Here is a 20,913-nt window from a genome sequence, read left to right as displayed (position 1 = left end):
AATTAATGACTTTTAGCGTCCGTCGTTGTTATTGCCATGTCCCAGAAGACGTACCGAAGCCTCATTTTTCAGCGTTAACGTTGAAGCATGGCGCAGAACAAATCGACCAGAAAGAATAGTGCAAGAGATCAATTGCGAATAAAGTGCTATAATCGAATTGTGCTCGTGTGTAGAAATACTTTTTCTTTACACGATATGAACTTCTAAAACGAAAAATTCTAAACTCCCAAGTTGTATTGTTACTTTATAATGTGGCAGAGAGTAGTTTTCGCAGAGACAAAACAAATCAGCTTGAAATGGAAGAAAACTTATAAAAAAAGCATAGAAGAAGCGAATCAGCATTGCAGCATCCTGAAACTCGGCTCACGTACTTTATCACAGCAGATAACGGCAAGCGCGTCGAGTGAGAGAGAGAGAGAGAGAGACAAAAAAGAAAAATTGGTTCATCACATGAGATGGAAAAAAACACGAGTTTACCTTGAATTTTGCGCAAAAAGGATTATCTCGAGAAAGGCACGTAATTTCCTTCAGAATATAAAATTGTTTGAAAAGTCAGGATTACGAGTGTACGGAAAAAAGATGCAAGTAAGTCATATCACTCTTAATTCACGATAAATAACGGTTCAAAGATAACCACTTGATAGTTTGCCCGGGATGTTTACTAATAAAGCTGATTCGAGCACCTGCACAAGCGTAAGAGAGAGAGAGAGACGAGATACAGAGGAGGGAGCGAGCGAGCGAGCCATGAGGGACGATAAGAGGTGAACTCTAGGTAAACACGCGGGAGGAGTCATCGCAAGACAGCTGCAGCGCAGTGCTGCACTCAGATATGCACGAAGAAACTTTGCTTTTATGTCTCAAGTATCGAACGAGCTTATTAATATAATTTCCTCGCGCGCTCATTACTGCGTCAGCGCGAAATTTCACGATGAATAATTTGCATGCACAGGCATGCATTGGGGCGCGCACATTTTTGCCGCGTGCCTCTGCGCTGTAAATTTCTCTCACTCCTGGAATATTTCTCCGCTGAGAAAATTCTGACGAAATTGCCGCATGCGATTTATCTTTTTTGTACACATCAGGCGGCCGAATGGCGCAGAAGTTTATCCCAGCAGATATATAATGCAGCGAAACGAATGAAAATTATAATACGTACTCGCTCGATAAAGCGATCAAATTAGAATGAAAAGTGCAAGAAATCGAACGTCGCCGCACAGTAGTCGCCAAGCTGTAAATGCAAATGCGAACGTGGGTGTCGGGGCGAGAGCGCGCGTGTACGTATACGTATACTATATACGTCGAGTCAACGTGCCTCCGACTGTCAACACATGTTTTGCTGCCGCTCCTTGCTTGCAGCTGCGCCGCTTGTACATATTATTATATAGTTTAAGAAGTAGCCAAAAACTCGAAATACCTCTTTTTACTCCGACATGAGTTGACTTTTGCGCTTCTTGCGTGAGTCCGGCACGGCCGTTCGATCGATTCTCAGCCATATCCTCGTGGTAGACATCGTCATGATAAACAAATCACTCACTCGCCGCAATAATTTCAACGTTTTGTTTTCTATCGAACCCCCGATCTAGTTCTGGCACAGATTGTCAATCAAAGTCTCGTTTTCGCTTCTCTCTATATTTGTTTCAAAATTCATCGACATCATGACAGACGACACGAGGAAAAGAACGATCAAAAACTATACAAGTGTTAACGCGTGCGTAAGCGTATGTGCGTAAACTCGGGTGGAGGGCTGAGACGTGCGCACACGCGTAAGGCGTGAGACCGACTGACGGCGACGGCGGCGCGTTTGACTCGTGTCGCGCGAATCGGCGCTCGTGGTGGCTCGGCGCGCGCGAGTTTCTGCTCATGCTGAAGGAAGCAGTAGCAGCAGCAGCACCTGCGCCGGCGCGTGGCCGCAGAGATGTGCTTTAGGATCGCGACGTTTTCCATGCTATAGTTCGAGAGCTTTCATATATACCTTATACAAAGCTCTCTCTTACTCATATTCCTTCGTGTGTATGAGGGTAGGGCGCGTACGTACAACATTCTTTCTTCTCCCGTACGATCAGTCCACGAGCTTTTGTTTTCTTTGACGTTCGAGATTGTTAGCCCGGGATTGTTATTACGATCGCGCGCGCCAGTAGCTCGGCTCGGATCCATCAATCTGTTTCGGAGCTCGAACATTATTTTGTAACGCGAGAACGGCAGCCCGAGCCGTGTGTGTCTTGTCGGGGATTTGTGCGTCATGCAAACACGATTAATCTCGATTATGAGCTTTTGTAAGTAACGCGAGCTTGCAAAAACGAAATATTATTCAATCAACGTGTTTCCGATTCGTTTTGTTGCCAGGCGGCGGCTGCGAGGGTGACTCCGAAAATTGCCTGACCCCGCGCGCGCGCGCAGAGATAGATAGATAGATGTATATGGGTGATGTACGCGTGTGCCACTATTCTTTGACACCGGTCACGCCGATTGGATTTTTCATTCTCCGCCGCAAGAACGAGAGAGAGAAAGAGAGCTCAAAGCGTCCCGCAGCAGACGCTTGATCGAGTTCGCTTCACGCCACTTGAATTTCGAATTTTCCAAATCGCTTGAGCCGCTCGCGCAGAAAGCTCTGCTTTCCTTTCAATCTCCCTCTCTCTCTCTCTCACACACACACTGCACAGGGCAAAGTATTCTATGCCACTGCACGCGGCTATGTAGATCGTGTTCAGGCAAGCCGAGAGAGAGAGAGAGCCAAGCGACGGCGGTGGCTGCTTTACACTTTGCTAAGTTTATGTACACATAAACTGGCGTTGCGCCGCGCCACGTGCTCATATTTGTGCATGCGCACATTAATCAAGCTTCGGGGTCATTAATGCAATCCGGCGCTGCGCTACTCGCTGCGCGTACTCCATGTATAACACGCACATGTATATCCTTATACGCGCCCGCCGCGTTTACACGCTCGGCGCACTTTGCAGCTCCTCGTTATCTCTCGTTTCTGCTCTCTCGACTCTGGGCGCGCGCTCGCGAATTTCATTAGCGCATCTATGTACGTACGCAGCCGATCCTCCTTTTATATCATCGTTTTATTCGCAGCCTCGCAGCTTGTTACAATTGTTTTACGGGAGCGCTAGGCCACGCACAAAGGGCTGCAGGATACGTAGCCTCGGAGTATGTAAAACGAGCAATTAATCGCGGCCTCGCCCGGAGGATAGGAATTTTCTTTAACTTTCTTCCGGAACGTGCGTCATCGTCGATCGTTTTTTGATTAGAAGCTCGCTGACACGCGGCGAGAGCTTGTTGTCCGCTTGGATCGCTGGCTGCAGCAGCGAATATTCATGAATCGCAATCTCTCGCCGCGCTCACGCGCGATTGATAAATTTAAAAATCAATTAAAATTCGATTTTCATTAAATGATGTGTCAACGAGAGAGAGAGAGCTCCTACGCGGCGCTGCCCATGACGCGTGTAAACTTCCACCCCGAGCGGTTAAAATTTTGTAATGACTCTCCGGCAAATTACGCTTTTCAATCTCATCCTGATCTCCGGGCTAAATATATATTACGTGCCTCGTATCGATTACATCTCTACCCAATATATCAAGGACCCGCGCGCGCATACATTATTTGCTTAGAATTAAAACGAAAAGAGAGCGAACGAGAGAAAAAAAGCTGTCGTAATTAACGTATTAATTAGCTGGTGTTTTAACAGAGAATTATAAGCTGGCGCAGGTAGCTTGCAATTACTGCGCTCGAGAGCGCGTCGCCAACGTACAGTATATAGCTGTGGTACTGCACACGACGACGAGCTGCGCGCTTTTAAACTATAAATCGGCGCGCAGCTCGCTGATATATGTAAACCCGCAGCCACTCACACATTCGTACGTAGGCGCGCGCGTACGCAGCGCTCGAATATATACGCGGCGTATAATTTCGAGTTATAATCCAATCTGTGCCCCCTCGAACGGTGTAAATACGCGTTAATGCAGTTTGGTTCGCGAATCTTTGAGCTCTCCCGCGCGCGCCCGAGCATTAAACTAAAAAAGTCGATTGTCTTTATCTTTCATTAAATTACTGGCAGTTGTATATAGCATACATGTGATGTGGTATAAAGTGCAATTTATTGTAAAAATACGACAAAGTGAATTTTGCAAAAGTTATCAGGAATCAATAGCGTTCATAGAGCCATTACACACGGCAAATCAAACGAATTATGCATAAATGATGTCACCCGATTTTTCGAATGCAATACGCGCGACTCAGCGTGTGTGTGTGTTTGTGTGTGTCTGCATGACGATACACGACGCGCTAACACGTTTTTTTTCCTCCGCCGATAGCCGAGAATTCGATGATGCAAGCGTCGATTGCTCAAGACCAGAGAGAGAGACGAACGCATATACATGCGAGCTGCGTTCTTAATAATCTCTCGTGTCGGCGCGCGATATTATTGTATTTAAATAAAAATACACGATTCTCTAAGCTGGCTTTCGAGCGACGGGAAGGCTGCGCACGAGTGTGTGTGTGTGTGTGTATGGCAGCGAGTGCGCGGCATCGCGCAGGTAGTTAAAATGGTTTATTTTACATACGTGCGATCATGAAAATTAATAGACCATGTAAAAGCCACGTGTAAAACATTCTACTTTGAGAATTATGGATGGTAACTGCAGCAGCAGGCTCAACGTCGTTACATCTAATTATATCGCGATCAAACTCAAGTTCGCAACTTTTAGAGTCGTTACAGCGATACGTTTATTAACTCGATTTGAATGTATTAACTTTTTTTTTCTCCTCCTCGCTAAGACGCTAACGGCCAATAAAAAATTTACGAGCTCGATATGAGCTCCGTACCATCAATTATCTCTCTATAGTATTTCCAGCGTGCAGGGTATAACGACCAAAAAACGCGGCTATGAACGTAAAAGCGCGTTATACTTACTCGTGGATATAAGTACTTTGGAAATCGTAAGAGTTCAAATACTCGATGTTTCTATGAGCAATTTTCACCCGAGCCTTTGGTTTGGTAATTTATTTAGAACGATATAGTTTAGGGTACCTGCACGATTTCACGTCAGTTGCCATTAACTTTTAACATTTGAAAGCGAGCTCAGCTCGCAAAAGGAAAATTATAATTCAAAGTTGAAAATTAATTTTAGAGTTGTACGAAGTATGAATTCGTGCGAACGCGAGAAAGTGAAAAGCTGTTTAGTTGAATTCTCAAATAACAAATTCCCAGTGAAAACGAGCTCTGCAAATAGAAAAAGGAGTCGTTAGAGTCAAACAAGGGTATTCGATCCTTCAAAAAAATTAATAAAAGGCCCGCGTACAACGTGAAAGCGGAGTCGCGAGCAAAGGGTAAAATTGCGCGTTAGAAGAGCGCCTCTTCTCGCACTCTTTGTCATGGAAATAACAAACGCGCCACGAGCATTTGATATCGACGCGCCGCTATCAGTATCTCATGCAGTCGGAAAAGGCTCGGAGGCGCATCGGAGCTGGCTGGCGTTGTTGGCGCCTATTCGCCGCCACGAGCTGCACCTGCGCAAAGCTTGCGGCAGCACTAGCCGCGCCAAGCCAAGCTGCACGTATAATACAAGCCAGTATAGAGCTCGCGCATAGCACACAGAGTAGAGCCGCTCGCACGAATCAAGTATGCGCCCGGTTATGCCCTTATAAGGCGAGTTTGGAACGATTTGTATCAGTGTAGCAGCAGTAAATGGAGCTGTCCCGAGTCGCGCATGAGCAGGAGCGTGCAAAAAACGAAAGACGAAAGCGCCAGCCTGCAAAATGACGAGGAGCAGCAGCAGCAGCAGCAGCGGTCTAGTGGTATGGGTACATGCAGCTTGGTGGTGGTAGGAAGAGCATTTTTTCCTCGGCTCTTTTGATTATCAGCTCGAGGCACGCGACGAGCAGCGGCGGCAGCGGCGCACAACATAACATGCAACAAGCCAATGTACAGTGGTGTTTGCGTGTCGAGCCTCGAGCTGCGCGACGTTAAGTATAGCTCTCGCATTGCTAGCTTGCATGATCGGCACCGATGTATCAAGTGCACCGCACGATGGTCGTTATTTATACCAGTAATGCACGCTTTATTCGCTATACTCGGTCGAGGGGAGCTTGTTATGCTCTACATTATGGCAGAATAAGCTGAGGTGACATTAACTACAACTTTCGATTATTTTTTCAAAAGGACGGTGTATTGTTCTTAAAAATCAGGCTATTCCTCCATTTTCATCATCTCAAAATATGCAGTTTAGAAAGTGAAAGGAAAAAATCTAGAAAAAAAAAGAATATAAGAACCGACGATTTTTACAAGAAAATCCAAAATATTCAATGCAGTGAAGTATACGATTTTATACATAAATTTACTTAAAAAAAGATGAAAAACAAAAATACATAAGAATTCGTTCGTTTGAAAAATAATAATGGAAAAGAAATCGAGGAAAAAGGCACATTCGAAACCATTCAACTGTTGTACAAATCTCAGTTTGTACACAATACGTGTACTACACTCGAGTCACGACTCGCACGATTGCAGTCATGTATGCGAGCGCAAGCGCGCGCTCGCAGTCGCGTGCACACGTGCTTTCAAAGACACGCGCGGCTGTGGGCGCTCTCCTCTTTCGCGGCTCGCGGGATCGTCCGGCGCGGGTAGAGCCAGAGTCGCGAGTTCGGGATTCGATTCCTACGCGGAGCGCAGCAATCGCCAAGAGCTCGCCCGGCTAGGTAAGTTACCGACGCGCCGCCGAGAGATATGCACGATTGCATATGGTACGGCTCCTCGCGTTTCCTGGCCTCCTGGTAACATAGCACCGCGACGAAGACAGCAGAGTGTCGTGGGCAGCGTCTCGGCGCATTTCGCTCTCACTTTCGTTTCGCCGCGTATTGTGCTCGCGTTTCTCGCTTTTATTTTTCTTTTTTTTTCATTGTAAGCTTTATTGTCGCCGCGTCAACGGAGCGCGAGCCAACCTTTTTTTTATATTGTCCCGCCCTATAAAGGATCAAGTATGAAAGTTTGAGACTGATCAAGGTCATCCGAATTGACCTTTACGTTTGGGAGCTTTCGAAATCTCAATGCAACTAGTTCTTACTTTAACGTGGATTAGCTCCTCTCCACATTTTCCGCTTGTATATTCCGCATAAGAATGAATGGATATTATAAAGGAAGAGGTTTTTCATAAAAACTCTCGTGGAATGTATTGGAGATTAATGAACACTAGAAGGTACTTTTTACTTTAGCGTGAATTGCATAAAATGCGAATAACGGAATCTGTGCAAAAAGCTTCGATATTCCTCTTATACGTTTTATCGAATCAATTAAAATCTCGAGAGGTGGATAAATTAACAGGAAAATTAGCAAAAAATTTGACAAAACTTTCTAATTTGGAATGAAATTAAAAAAAAAAATTTTTAAATTAGAATTATGTATCATGCTCGGGAATTTAATTTCAATAAGGATTAATATAATAAATGCTAGGCATATCAGTTTTCAATTCGTTTTATTCATTTTAGAAGCTAAATAACATTATCGTTATTTTTTCTTGGTATCAAAAATGAAGATGAACATATGAACTTTTTGATTTCACGATAAATATAACACAATAAATTAATAAATATATTCTACCACTTGTATAACACTACTTCTTTTAAATGTACATGATAAAATTTCATATAATTTCTATTCTGAACAATATTTGATACGTTCAAAATTCATATTTACACTTTTCTCTATTACTACAGTCTAAAAATCGTCGAAATTCACATGAACTTATACATAATCAGTATGACTTGAAGTACACATACTTTTTGGTTGAAGCGCATTTTCACAGCTTAAACAATAGCTTTAAATTTTTTTCTAATTTAACTTATAATAAATTTATTTACAACATTTTGTTATCAAAATTGATTTTTACACTCGAAGATAACTTCCTTATAAAACGTTATCACAATAACATTCATCACACAATATTTCCGTCAAAAAATTATTATACAACTCGGAGTGCTGTAATATGATAGAGATAAAGATAAATATTTCCTTGTTTTTTACTTTATACACAATGAAATTACTGAAAACAGTTATAAATATAGCGCTGTAACAAAAATATAAAAATCAAAAATTGATTATTCAATTTTTTTCTGTTTACAACACATTGCAAAAGTCGCGAACGTTTTACAAGAGTCTCGATTATTTTCTAAACACAAACATCAAAGTTATTGTGAACAATCGACGGTGTGATTATTCACCATGCGTAATTTGGGGTACTAGAAAAGTACTCGTTTAATTACTTTGTTCGAAAAGCTGCACTGAGCCAAATTTTTTTTGTTTACAGTATCCTTATATCATAAGTTTCTGTGTTCAAGTCTTTTACTAGTTTGCCACTGCGACAAGTCCAATTTGATGCACGTGTGGGGCAATTGTCGTCATGTCAGTCTCTTATGATCTGTGAATAATTTCTCAGCGACGTCATGAATTCCATTATACCCATGTGCATACTCATATCGACTATTTTCTGAGGGATCCAGCCCTTGAGATCGGTATTCACTACCCATATGAATTGGCATTTATTTGAGTCGTTTTCTAGGCGCCGCGAGGCAAAGAATGATACACCACTTTCGGCTCTGAAAAAAAGTAAAATATTTAATTGAAAAAAATGTAATTGATAATTTTCATAATGATTGAATTTTTGCTGTACCTCACAAAATGTTTTCTGTTTGGAATAGAACTACAGTTAACAGACATGCCAGTTGACATGTGGTATGCATCGTACTTTCCTCTATGTCTTAAAATAATGAAATCTCTAGCTCCAATAGCTCCTTTTCCTAAAGTCGCTGTAGATTGATAAACAATGTCTGTATTATCATCCATTACCTAAGGACAAAATTTTATGATGTAATACAATAAAATAGGTAGCAAATTAAACTATTGAAGTGTATTTACGTGAATTTTTTTCACTTCACTAATATTTGGGTTCCAAGTGGGGCTTGATTCAATATTTTCATATAAACTATTAATCAGCTTATCTGGCGCAGTGTTTATTGTTCCCTAAGTATAAAAATTAATATCATTAATTTTTTACTCTTGTAGTATAATTTCACTTGATTTAGTTTCATTTTTAAAGTTACCGTAATTCGAAATATTTTTTTTCCATGTTTGAGCGTCATACTAGCGATTTCGTCGCCTTCTGGAGTCACTTTTTCAACTTTCCATTCATTTGATAATAATATTTTGTACGATGTTTCCAATAAATTAGGAACATGACTTTTATATTCTTCAATCTGAAAATTATTTAAGTATTAATAAATATTCAAATTGAAAAACTTCATGTCGAACTATGTGAAGTAAATAATCTATAGAAAGCACACCTCATGTTCTACATTATTTTTTTTCTCTAGTCTTGGCTCGATGCATACTATTTCGGTTCTGTACAAATGTCCGAGATAAAAGTTTCGTAAGTAATTCATTTTAGATATTTAACACCCGATCACGGTTAAATCAAATAACAATACACATAGAAACAATAAAAAATGTTGTTTGAGCTCGAATAAATGTGTTGGGCTAAGAAAAGTGTTTGATCCTTCTAGCAACTGTGACTCGATGTAACTGAACTTTGTTAAAAAAAATCTCGGGTTAAGTATCTTCCTGGCGAGCGATTTATCAGTAGATTCGTCATTTCCTGATCGTACTCGCATGGCAATCAATGAAGAAAATATTTATCAAAAATTTAATTATCTTACTTATGCAAAGTAAGTTTATATATCAACAGCCAGTGCAATGTTATCCGCTCGCAGATCCTTTGCACTTGAGCACGTGTTTGCAATATTTTTATTAAAAAATTCCCCTTGTTTCGCGAATTCAAATGAGCGTATTTCTCGTCTACACGTTGCTTTTATCGGGCATAATCTTGACATGTGTGTCCGGAATCAAAATTAATCAATACCTTTTCGGGCGAAAACTTGACATCTACGATAGCAGGAAATCCATCAGTAGCGTTTTTACTCCGATCAGTTCCGTCGCCTTCATCGTCCGAGATCTCGGGCGAATCCATGGGCGTGTAAAAATGTCCAGGATTGTCCATCTGTGGCACTGAAGCTGATATTGTTGGTGGACCTAGTAACGGCGATCTTTCTATATCGCCGCTATAACCACCTAATTAAAATATCAACGTGTTAGCAGGAATTTGCCATGATTTATTATTGAATTTTTTGATTGGACATATTTACCAAAAAACCACTGCCTGGCTTGAACTTCTTGAGGAATGACTTTGATGTCCAAAAACCATACTTCACCCCACACAAGTACGAACGACGTTAGAATTAGAAGAACTTGAAAAACTGGTTGACTGGATTGAGCCCACTAAAATTGATGTAATAATGATCATTATGCTCTTACCTAAATATTTTTCTTACGAAATCGTACAATTGATATACTTACGTCGTAAAGAAAGACTTTGGCGAGTAATAAGGCACAAGTTAGAGTAGTTGACAACTGCAAAATGTTTTAAAAATGTTAACGGTAAGAAAATTTTTTAATTTTAAGAAAATCCGTACCTGAGCCCAAAATTCGAATTTTCAAACATGGTTTTCTAAATCTACTACTGAAGATTTCTCTAAAAAGCCCCTGGGAAACATTAATTTTTTTGTTCTTAAGGTTCCCTTAGAGCTTTTTAGAGAAATATTCAATAGCAGTTTTAGAAAACTTTTTTGAAAATTTAAATTTTGGGTTGGGGCACGGATTTCCGTAAGTGTAATGGGTATTATAACTTACGGCTACGATAAACCAATGTTCTAAATGCAAAAGTGCGTAAAATAACAACAGGATCGTGAATCTACAAGCAGCAGCCATCTGTCAAAAAAACATTTAAAATTGATCGATAACATTAATTAATTAATTTAATAGAGGGTATTAAACTGGGATTAGTAAAATATATTTACCACAATGTCGAACAATGAGGTGGATATTTGATAATGTATAATTTGTTCCTCAAATGCTGCTCGTACATTTGCACCCGATATCTGCATGCGTAAAAAAAGTGCGATTAATCAAATGAATATCGTTGCACTGAATCTATATCCCAGAAATGTGTCATGTTTATTTACCATGATACAGATCAGCCACATGAGCGTGGTCAATAGCAAGTCGAACGTAACGAATAAACAAAAAAATCTCCGAACGTTCGACATGCGGCCATTGTGCCGTGCCCCGGCCAGGAGGGCATCGCTCAAGACGCTGTCGGGGGTTCGGATGCTTTGCGTGTAGCTCGTCTGTTGGGAGTTCAGCGACGCGTTCAGAAACGACTCGGCCACGAGCCGAAGCCGCCGGTCTTCGAGCGTTTGGCGCAGATGTCTGTCGGCCTCCGTCGACTGCATTTGGAACTGATGTGTTGCGCTTTCGTCCTGAAGGTACGATGAGGCGAGGTGATTTCGAGCGAGACCTCGTTTATGGCAGTTTGGTGCTGAGAAGCTTTTCTAGTCATCAGACATCACTGCAATTCAAAAACGTTCTTGTCACAGCGAATTTAGGATGAAACGCGATAGAACTCCAGCGTATGTATTTAGATTAGTATTATTTCATTCAGTCGTATTTTTTTTCAGGAAATGATACTATCACAATTTTGTTCATCAACAATTTTAGTACTTGGAAATTTTTTTCAAGCCTCTTCCTCAGATTCTAAGTAAAATGATTATAATCTTTAAGATGACATTAAACCATCTCTTTCGATCGTGTTTTAATGCAATGTCGGAGCTAAACGATGCCAGGATATTTTTTTCTTATTTTCAGTCGATCCATAAAGAAAGAATTGAAAATACTGATATTCAAAACCGTGCTTTACTTATACAAATATTTCCACTTTGGCACTTGCAGATTAATTGATTATGGTACTCGCCATCTAGTGGTGGAAGTTTATAAAGCGGAATTATCGTACATTAGGCGTAATTCTGTCCGATAGAATTTCTTATGCTTATCCTCGTCCCACCGCTCTGTTGGGCCGGATAGAGTTAACGCTCACCTAGTGTGTTTATAGTAGTTGAAAACTGATAAAAAGTGCTTGAAACAATTGATTAATCGCTTAATTATTTAATATTTATTTGTTAATTGCAACAGTAAAATTACCAAAAACAAACCATTTAAGGGTTAAATATTTTTAAACGTTTTAAGTAGAATTTTTAGGCCATTAGGCCATTATTTATATTAAACATTTCTATAAAGAGCTTTTGTAACTCAATTGATTTGAAAAATCTTTTTTGAAAAAAATAGTTTTATTAAAAATGTAATTTAATGGAAAATAAAGTTTTAAAATGTAACATTCAATAATTTTAAGAAAAATGTGATTCAGAAATTCATAACTGCAAAAATATGTAAATAGTCCAATTGTTAAATTTTTACACTTATTCATATTGCATTGGTATTAAATTAATAACAACAATTTTCATATGACTCAAAATACGTTTTTACTTAAAATGAAAAAAATTTTTTTTTTATAGTTATTATTTCTTGACACACAAATATTAAAATGTATTCAATTTTAATTTGTTATATATAGAAAAATCAGACCGAACCAAATACTTTTAGTTGTAAGATATGAACGATTTCTTCGATATACGGTTGACACAAGTTCTATATTTTACTTCAAAATTGTTGCAAGTCTTTTTTGATAATTTAGGCTTAGTTTTGAACAAATATTCAATCTGATAAGACTTTGGTACTTTGAGGGTCCAGTTCTGAACTTATAAGTTTAAGGTAGTATGATTGTAACAGTAGATTTTGAAAGTTCTAAGTCAGCTTTTTCATATCAAATCTCTTCTAGCTTCGGCTTGTATTACCCAAGTGGAGCCAAACGCACAATAAAAAGACTTTAAAATTTGATTCTCAAATGACACAGTGAACTTTGCAGGGCAGCGTTGTTCAGTGACCAAAAACTAAGCGACTCGATACGTCAAAGAACGCTATCTTATCGGTCGTGCGCTTTGTGATAATCGGGCTTATTTTTGGAATCCTTATAATAACAATGCGCGATCGAATTTTGCGATACGGGACCAACAATTGGTATCGAATGTCCATGAAATAAGTGCTGAGATGGAATTATTGCGAAATTTTTCTTCTACTGCAAGACTATGCGTAATGCTCGAATCGAACAAAAAATAAGATATGAATTATGTCGAAGGCATTATGACGCATCGACGTATACCCTGTATTTCTGTATCAATTAATCACGCACTTGTCAAATAAACACTTTTTTCCGTGTCATCGCGTTGCAATTTATGTGAAAAATATTTCACGCACCTCGAAAATCTCGCGATACACCCGCATGCACGAACTGGCGTTCATTCACTGTGCGTTGACACCTTTCACGCACTGATAAGCGAAACCAAAACAAAGAGCAGCAGCTCGAACAAACAAATTTGCTGCTGCTTGAAAAACATAACCTCAACTGGTGTTGTCACTAGTTGACAATACAGATCAGTCGACTCGGACTCGGATAGAGGAAAAGCTATTTCATTCAAGGCGATAGATGACGACGATGTTTAATTGGCGTCAATCGCGTTAGTAAATCTCTCTCTCTCTCTCTTCACGCACTCACGCACTGGCACGTATATGACAACACGCAGACTCTCCTTCGCTTACGAGATGCAGAAAAAGTGCATTGATTTACCTTCCTCGCTGTTGATCTCTCCGCTGGCTCTGCTCGAGCTGCGAGTGATTTTTTTCTCGCCTATTGTATTATAATTCGTGCTGCAACGACGAGGCGCACGAGCCCGAGGCCTGCAGCCGAGCCGAAATCGTGCGAATCACTTGCATTCCTGCGCGACAATCACACGGCGGCAATGTTTATTCAATGAAGGCGAATTTTTCCTTTGTAAATATATACACACGGTGCACGATAGTATACGCTACGAAGCCAAGCTATAGAGACTTACTGACTGGTGGCGTGTGTGTACGACTATTTAGGAGCACTACTGCCTAGGTGTACGTGTGTGAGTGTGCCTCTGTGAGTATGTTTCGCTGCGCAGCTGACGGCATTCCCGATACGACGTTTAGTTACCGACTCGAGCTACGAGCGGCGGTACTTGCTGGAGAGCATTGCACTGCGGTAAGCTGTCAGTGCGATCAGCCTATATATGCGACTCAGCCGAGTCTATAAGAAGAATATCGGTAAGGTAGGGAAGAAGGTACGACATTATTTACAATAAAAATATATAGTTTTTATGGATCAACAATAAAATATGAATGCAGCGTACAAATGCAGTGTCACTTTTAAAATGCTGGAATGCCTGTTATTGCTCTTCCCAAAATGAGAGCGTGAATGTCGTGTGTACCTGCAAACATTTTCATTAATATAACTTACGCCGTATCTCGTTAAACAATATTATCAGTAACACCGAGGATTACCTTCATAGGTGTTGACGGACTCAAGGTTCATAACGTGTCTGATTATGTGATATTCGTCGGAAATTCCATTGCCGCCCAACATGTCCCGGGCGGTTCTCGCTATTTCCAAAGCTTTTCCAGCTGAGTTTCTCTTGATCAGACAAATCATCTCTGGCGTAGCTCTGAAATAAAAAAACAGTTTTTAATTAAGAGGGTGTAAATAATGTACATATTACATCGGATATTAATCGAGTAGCTACTTTTTTTCGTCCTTCAGGCGTCCAACTTGAAGGCAGGCTTGTGAAGCTATCGCAATTTCCGTCATCATGTCTGCCAATTTTTTTTGGATTAGTTGATTAGCGGCTAAGGGCCGATTGAACTGTTTTCTTTCCAAAACGTATTGGCGTGCCTGTTTCAGGCAAGCTTCTGCGGCTCCCAAAGCACCCCAACCGATGCCGTAGCGAGCATTGTTGAGGCAGCCGAAAGGACCCTGCAAAAAAATTTGCGAGGATACCAATTTCGTTTTAAATGCTGGTACGATAAATTTATACCCTCAAGCCTTTGACGTTGGGTAAAAGATTTTCTTCTGGCACTACGACTTCGTCCATTAAAATCATTCCGGTGACGGATGCTCTGAGCGAAAACTTTCCCTCGATTTTCGGAGTCGACAAGGTATTTTTGTTACCGGCTCTTTCGATGATGAAACCTCGGATCTCGCCGTCGTCGCATTTTGCCCATACTACGAGTACATCGGCAATTGGTGAATTTGTGATCCTAGAAAATTCAATTTTCGCTCCCAATTATCTAATGTTCAACGAACATTAAAATTTTATTTACTAACCAAGTTTTACTGCCACTGAGTTTATAACATTTTTTATTCGCGTCGTACTTGGCTCTTGTCTCCATCGATGACGGATCGCTACCATGATTAGGTTCAGTAAGCCCAAAGCATCCCACTAGATCTCCAGCAACTATTTTCAATACGTACAAAGTTTTTAGTTTGTTTCATTGGGGTTTAAATGAAAAAATAACAATTATGTTTAAAAAAACTTTGAATTTAATGTAGATTAATGTCAAATTAGACATTTAAATTAAAGTCTCCGATACCGAATTTCGGGTCAGGGACTTTTACAAGAAAACTTAGTTGAAAATTAATGAATCAGTACTGACTTTTTTTTACACGAAGTGAACAAAATATGCAAAAATTAAAAATAAATTGATTTTCATAGTTTAAATTTAAATTTTTGAAAGTTAGTTTTTTAATACTGATTTACTATTTGCGTTAATTGCTCAAAATTCATTATAATTTAATCTTAATAATGGCCAGAATTCACCGCTAGATGGCGAATACCTTTATTTTTAAATCTGCAAGTGTCAAAGTCAAAATAACTGTATAAGTCATTATGAATAATATTAGTCATCGTTCTCGGAGTTTTATTGAGCCTCAAAAATGATTTTAGAAATTGCAGAAAATTAATATATACATAAAAATTGATTAATTTAAATTGAATTGAAAAAAATTTTACATTAAATTTAGTTTCATTCGCTTCAAGAGATACTCTTCAAATTAAATTAAATTCAAACAATACTTACTTAATTTAGGCAAAAGTCTGTCTTTCTGCGCGTCCGATCCGTAAGCTTCTATGGCTCCAATGACCAATGACGATTGTACGGAAAAAGCAGATCTATATCCGCTATCGATCGCTTCGACTTCCTTAGCCAACAGTCCGTAAGCTACGGAACTTACTCCTGCAGCTCCATAGCCTTTGACGGTGCATCCCAGAACCCCTAAATCTCCGAACTCTTTGATGATAGCTCGGTCAAATTTTTCATGTCGATTTGCTTCTATCACGCGAGGCAATAATTTTTCGTTGCAATAGGTTCGAAACTGATCTCGAATGATTATCTCATCGGAAGTCAACTGAGATTCCAAGTTGAGTGGATCTGACCACTTGAAAGTAGCTGAAATGACAAAAACATTCAAGTACACTTTAAATTAATTTCCATTTCGATTGGTATTTCAGATTTCTATTTTATCGTCGTTAGCTGTGTATAAAAATATTCGAACAACATTGTTATCTCTGGGTGCCAGTTTTTATCTCGTTCGAGACCACCCACTGACACTTACGTTTTTGTGCAACACAAGATGTAACTGAAATTTCTATTTTTAAAGAAAATTAGTCGGTTAAAGAAAATATTAAAGAATCTTGCATAAAATAAATTAATCAAAAACAGAGCTCAGCACTTTCATTCGATAGCCACAATTTTTTGATATTATACAAAAAGGATACGTCTTGATGAAATCGATTGTGAATTATTAACTAATTTTCCAACTATATTTCGCATGCAAAACGCCATTGTGTCAACATCGATAATGAAAACTGTATTATCCGTTCATTCACTTTTCCGCTACTCCCAGACACAGTTCCAGTTGCAGACTGATCTACTGCTCGACGAATCGAAGTAAATAAAGATTATTGTTATTATGTTCCCGTCATCGTTTGAGATTTTTTATCGGGTAAAATTACCGACGACAAGTATACTTTTTAGCTGGTAAAAGAAGTCTACAAACGATGTCAGCACTGATCAAGCGGGAGTTCCAAACCATATTGTATAAGATTTGATTCTCTTTTTTATTGAAAAGGGTTGAAATAAATGGAAGACTGTTTTTCTTAAAATATTATAAATATTCACATCTTATTCACACATAATATAAAACAACAGTTGATAACATGAAGGTAAACTTATTAGATTAAAAAACGTCTAAATTCAAGCAGGAACTCAATTATCAGCATCAAGGCAAATTGAACACTTTTAAATAATATGAATGTCGTCCCTATTTATCTCATAGGTATCCGGCAGCTTCTGATTCATGACTCGAACTTGATGAAAAAGATATCCGAGCGCCTCGGTGCAAGGCCTGACGAGAGCTTGAGTCGCGGCCGTGCAGAAGTGCCGCACCGCCATGCAGCTTATACGCCAGGCACGCAAGCATGGAACGATGCACCATATATGCTAAAATATTCATCATTAAACTCGATGCATACGAGCAAAGAGGTGTATTATGAAATGAAAAAAAAAAGGAAAACAATGAGCGAGCTTTTTTTGTTCGATATCAAGTACGGTTCAATGAACCAAGATGTTTTGTTATCTATTTTTCTCGGGGAAATAGGGACGAGACTCGTGCTACGTAATTACATTATAGAGTAATAAATTTTATTTCAAATTTTCTAAGAATCGATATTTTCGACAAAATTTACACACACCCACAAAAATTACGCGGTAATACCCGCTTTTATCATCACGTGAGATTACGCTTGATTAAATTTGGAAATTACGTCAATTATACAACTTTGAAAAAAATAATAAAAATACCTCATAAAACAATGTATACGTGACAATGTGCGAGTATTAGGGCGATAAATTTTTATGGCTGATAACATCATGGAAATAATAATAATAATAATCAAATTGTTCAATGTAGAATTCAACACATGAGATTATCGGACCGAGATAGAGCTACTCTATTCCAATAAATGTACCGTACGAATGAAAAAAAAATTTCTCTGAAATTGCAATGTTCCTTTCTAAGTATATAGAAACACGAAAATAACAACGACAACGACGACGACGTCGCGTTTCGTGCACGATCGAAAGAACTAAACTCGGTCGAGCTCGCGGATATCGATTTGCTCTTTTCTTTCAGCTCGCCTCGCCGCTTAGTGGTAGCCGCGCGTGCTACGGCTTATAGGCTAGTAGTGCTTACCTCGAAAGCGAGACACGCAAAGGTGAAGCCAAGGATCAGAGCCGCGATGGGGGCGACGAAAATCGAGAGGAGGACGTAGCAGCAACCCTTGGACAGGCGAAAACAATGATGGCTCAATCGCCATGCGCACTCCGGACTTCGGATACCGTCCGGTTCACCGATCACTTGCTCCCAAATTACCTTAATAAAGCGATCGTTTGAGCGATTATTTTTGTTACATCAATCGATGTGATAATAGCTTTTAACCATTATTTACTTCCCCTTTACCTTGATCAAATTAATCAGACTTTTCTTTACAAATATTTTATACAAAATAGCATACTCAATGCTACTATTATTTTCAAAGTAAAAATTTACCCATATTTACCAAACTTTTACATATTTTAAGATAAAATTTAAATATATCTGTACCGGCATGTGCTGATTCAAGCGACCTGGATCCCGATCTTCAAAATCGCTGTTTTCTTCCATGGAGGATTCTGTTTTATCCATTCCTGGAAATTTAAAATTCGCAGGACATTTTGGACACTTAAAAGTTTTCATATACGCAAGCATCTTGAAATGTTAAATTTTGTCACAGTTATGAGCAATTTAAACGACACACAGAAAATGAAATTTTATAAATCCCCCGTAATTTCTTAAAACAATGATCAAGTATCGCCATTCTTCCGAAATCCATTTAAACAAAGCACAAACGATCGGCAATAAACGAAACATAAGGAACTTTTAAAAAAGCGAAGAAAGCTTCCGAGTTTGATAGATCCTGAGTCATCGCGATACGACGGCTGACTGACAACAACGGAAGCTTTCGCGATTCTTTGTTGTGTGGAAAGCCGTAACTTCCTCGAAGCTTTAGTCTCATTGATCGATCGACATTAATATTCTATTTTCATTGCCAAGTTTGCACATATTTTGCCCTTTTGATCGTCGTAGCATACCAAGTAAATGAGATAGCTTATTACTATGCTAATTTTTGTGGTCTATTTTGTTGCAAACTTATTTATAGATCTATAAATAAGAATTAAAAACAACCACGAATTCACAAGCGCGAAACGAAAGATTTCGTTTATCCTAACATTCTTATTTCAAAATTGAAAATTTATGGTCTTTCTTATATAAATAATTAAAAATTCATTACTTACCTCTCTCTTGAGAAATGGAATTGGCTGGCTTGACTTTCGGAATTTTGGATGTTTACTCTTGCAACGGGAAAAAAACAATTCACTTTGAACTTGAATTATGGCGGTTCAATGTGGCTTTTTTTGAATTTATGTGAGCATCTTTTTTACAATTATTTCCTTAAATTGAATCAATCAGAAACACTAATCTTAAGGCACGAGGACAAAAAGTCGCCGGTGTCGCTTACAGCATGAAGTGACTTAACACGAGCTCGCGGAAAGGGTGAACAGGTTCTAAGCTCAATGAGGGCAGTTCGAAGCGCCAAGTCGATTTTCCTTTTTGCGCCGGCATAAGGGTACACATAATATATAGAATAATTTACATACTCATGTGGACATTGGCTCGTGCGGCTGCGCACTTTGCCTTTTTTTCCTAATCATTGATATTATGGTGAACTTTCTCAACGCAACCCGATATTTTTTATATCGACTCAACAATTTTTTCCTTGACTTTTTCATAATAGCGTGTGAAGTAGTTAATAAAATTATTATACAAAAAAACTATTTATGAAAAGACTAAATGTTGTGTAAAATTATATTATGTTTCACTCCGACCAACAGGTAGATGAACAACAAGTAGCAATTACTAGAAAAGTGAATATTCTACACCCACCGAGGGTAAGCGCACTGAAAGGATACCGAGACACCGATTCGAAACTTTGATTATCCCCACGTAATTATAGGAGTAAACAGAAGAGAGAGGAGAACCTTGTTATGTCTTATCATCCGGCAAGATTACAATAACAAGGTAATATTTTAGTAGCTCCGAATTAAATCGGAATAAATAAAATTTATTTCATTGATATTTTGGAAAATAAGCGAGCCACATAAATATATTCGATATTACGTAAAGTTTGTTTTTCTCAGATAATTGTCGTCTGTACTAGTCATTTCTTATTTTTAAAGATTAAATTTATTGGATTATATAAGAATTATATCGATCTACAATACTTGTTATTAAGTAGTTGATGAAAATAGAAGAAAATCTTTGATAAAAAGCACCGGAAAAATCAACTAATGGTAAAACAGAATATTTCCAAGCCGGTAAACTTGTGACTAAGATTTTTTCACAGATGGCGTTAATTCCCTATTGAATAAGGTATGAAATCGTAATAATTTGTTTTACAATTCAATAATTACTATCTATTTGAACTTTTAACGATCAGATGATTCGCCTTGGAAATTCAATTAGAAATCATTAAAAATTACTTAACATTACCTTACAATAATATGAAATAGATTACTTCATATTATATGTCATAATAGCGTAATAGTAATGACTATGTGTAAGCAAGGTGAAAAGTAGTATTTCAAAGTTTGGTAATCCATTTGAATAAGTCAAATACCAGATCTCATTTATCACGGATCTTGAATCGAACATGTGTAAGACAAAAGTGTGAATCATTAGTCACTTCTGCCTGTCGCTTATTCAATAGCATTGTTTTTTAAATTTCGTCCAATAATATTTATATCGTAAATTCAAAATCTTTCATAATAAAAGTTACACAATTGTCTTTTTAACTTGTCACGAAGAGCGCTGATAATTGGTAATTAGGTTAAAAGCGGTACGAGGCCGGGTATCAATAGTTTGCGTCGCGAGTACAAAAGGTAATATACGCGCGATATTCTG

The 20,913-nt window shown here is 38.7% G+C and overlaps 4 protein-coding genes across 7 annotated transcripts in view; all 4 read right to left on the bottom strand.

The window, feature by feature from the left end:
- LOC106658610 (diacylglycerol kinase 1) overlaps positions 1–1,767 on the bottom strand; it is a 64,176-nt gene extending 62,409 nt beyond the window's left edge. For all 3 annotated transcript variants that reach the window (XM_014380625.2, XM_023461384.1, XM_014380626.2), the window contains exon 1: positions 1,415–1,767. The gene's annotated coding sequence lies outside the window, so the exon portion shown is untranslated. The remainder of the gene's footprint in view (positions 1–1,414) is intronic.
- Positions 1,768–7,453: 5,686 nt separating this feature from the next.
- LOC106658771 (steroidogenic acute regulatory protein-like) lies at positions 7,454–13,938 on the bottom strand. 2 transcript variants are annotated; one of them, XM_014380882.2, is made up of 11 exons: positions 13,624–13,938; positions 11,069–11,454; positions 10,904–10,984; positions 10,737–10,814; positions 10,404–10,457; positions 10,193–10,325; positions 9,910–10,118; positions 9,095–9,247; positions 8,910–9,014; positions 8,665–8,840; positions 7,454–8,590 (listed from the first exon to the last, which is right to left on the bottom strand). In XM_014380882.2, exons 2-11 carry the CDS (start codon positions 11,336–11,338, stop codon positions 8,398–8,400), a joined length of 1,452 nt encoding a protein of 483 aa, XP_014236368.1. In that variant the 5' UTR covers positions 11,339–11,454; positions 13,624–13,938; the 3' UTR covers positions 7,454–8,397. The 2 variants fall into 2 exon arrangements, with proteins under 2 accessions (XP_014236368.1, XP_014236369.1); XM_014380883.2 differs by lacking the exon at positions 13,624–13,938 and adding an exon at positions 13,254–13,360.
- A 213-nt stretch (positions 13,939–14,151) lies between these two features.
- LOC106658803 (glutaryl-CoA dehydrogenase, mitochondrial) lies at positions 14,152–16,764 on the bottom strand. The gene is made up of 8 exons (XM_014380925.1): positions 16,631–16,764; positions 16,468–16,500; positions 15,933–16,301; positions 15,181–15,310; positions 14,891–15,113; positions 14,600–14,829; positions 14,361–14,521; positions 14,152–14,287 (listed from the first exon to the last, which is right to left on the bottom strand). Exons 1-8 carry the CDS (start codon positions 16,695–16,697, stop codon positions 14,226–14,228), a joined length of 1,275 nt encoding a protein of 424 aa, XP_014236411.1. The 5' UTR covers positions 16,698–16,764; the 3' UTR covers positions 14,152–14,225.
- A 389-nt stretch (positions 16,765–17,153) lies between these two features.
- Positions 17,154–18,873, bottom strand: LOC106658568 (caveolin-3-like). Its single transcript, XM_014380571.2, has 3 exons — positions 18,517–18,873; positions 18,106–18,285; positions 17,154–17,354 (listed from the first exon to the last, which is right to left on the bottom strand). Exons 1-3 carry the CDS (start codon positions 18,658–18,660, stop codon positions 17,154–17,156), a joined length of 525 nt encoding a protein of 174 aa, XP_014236057.1. The 5' UTR covers positions 18,661–18,873.
- Between the last annotated feature and the right edge of the window lie 2,040 nt (positions 18,874–20,913).

The sequence above is a fragment of the Trichogramma pretiosum genome, unplaced genomic scaffold (genome assembly GCF_000599845.2).
Source record: "Trichogramma pretiosum strain Unisexual culture from Peru unplaced genomic scaffold, Tpre_2.0 scaffold2, whole genome shotgun sequence".
NCBI classification, from domain to species: Eukaryota; Metazoa; Arthropoda; class Insecta; order Hymenoptera; family Trichogrammatidae; genus Trichogramma; species Trichogramma pretiosum.
The sequence above is the reverse complement of the archived record's forward strand: the minus strand, read 5'-3'. Positions and strand labels throughout refer to the sequence as shown.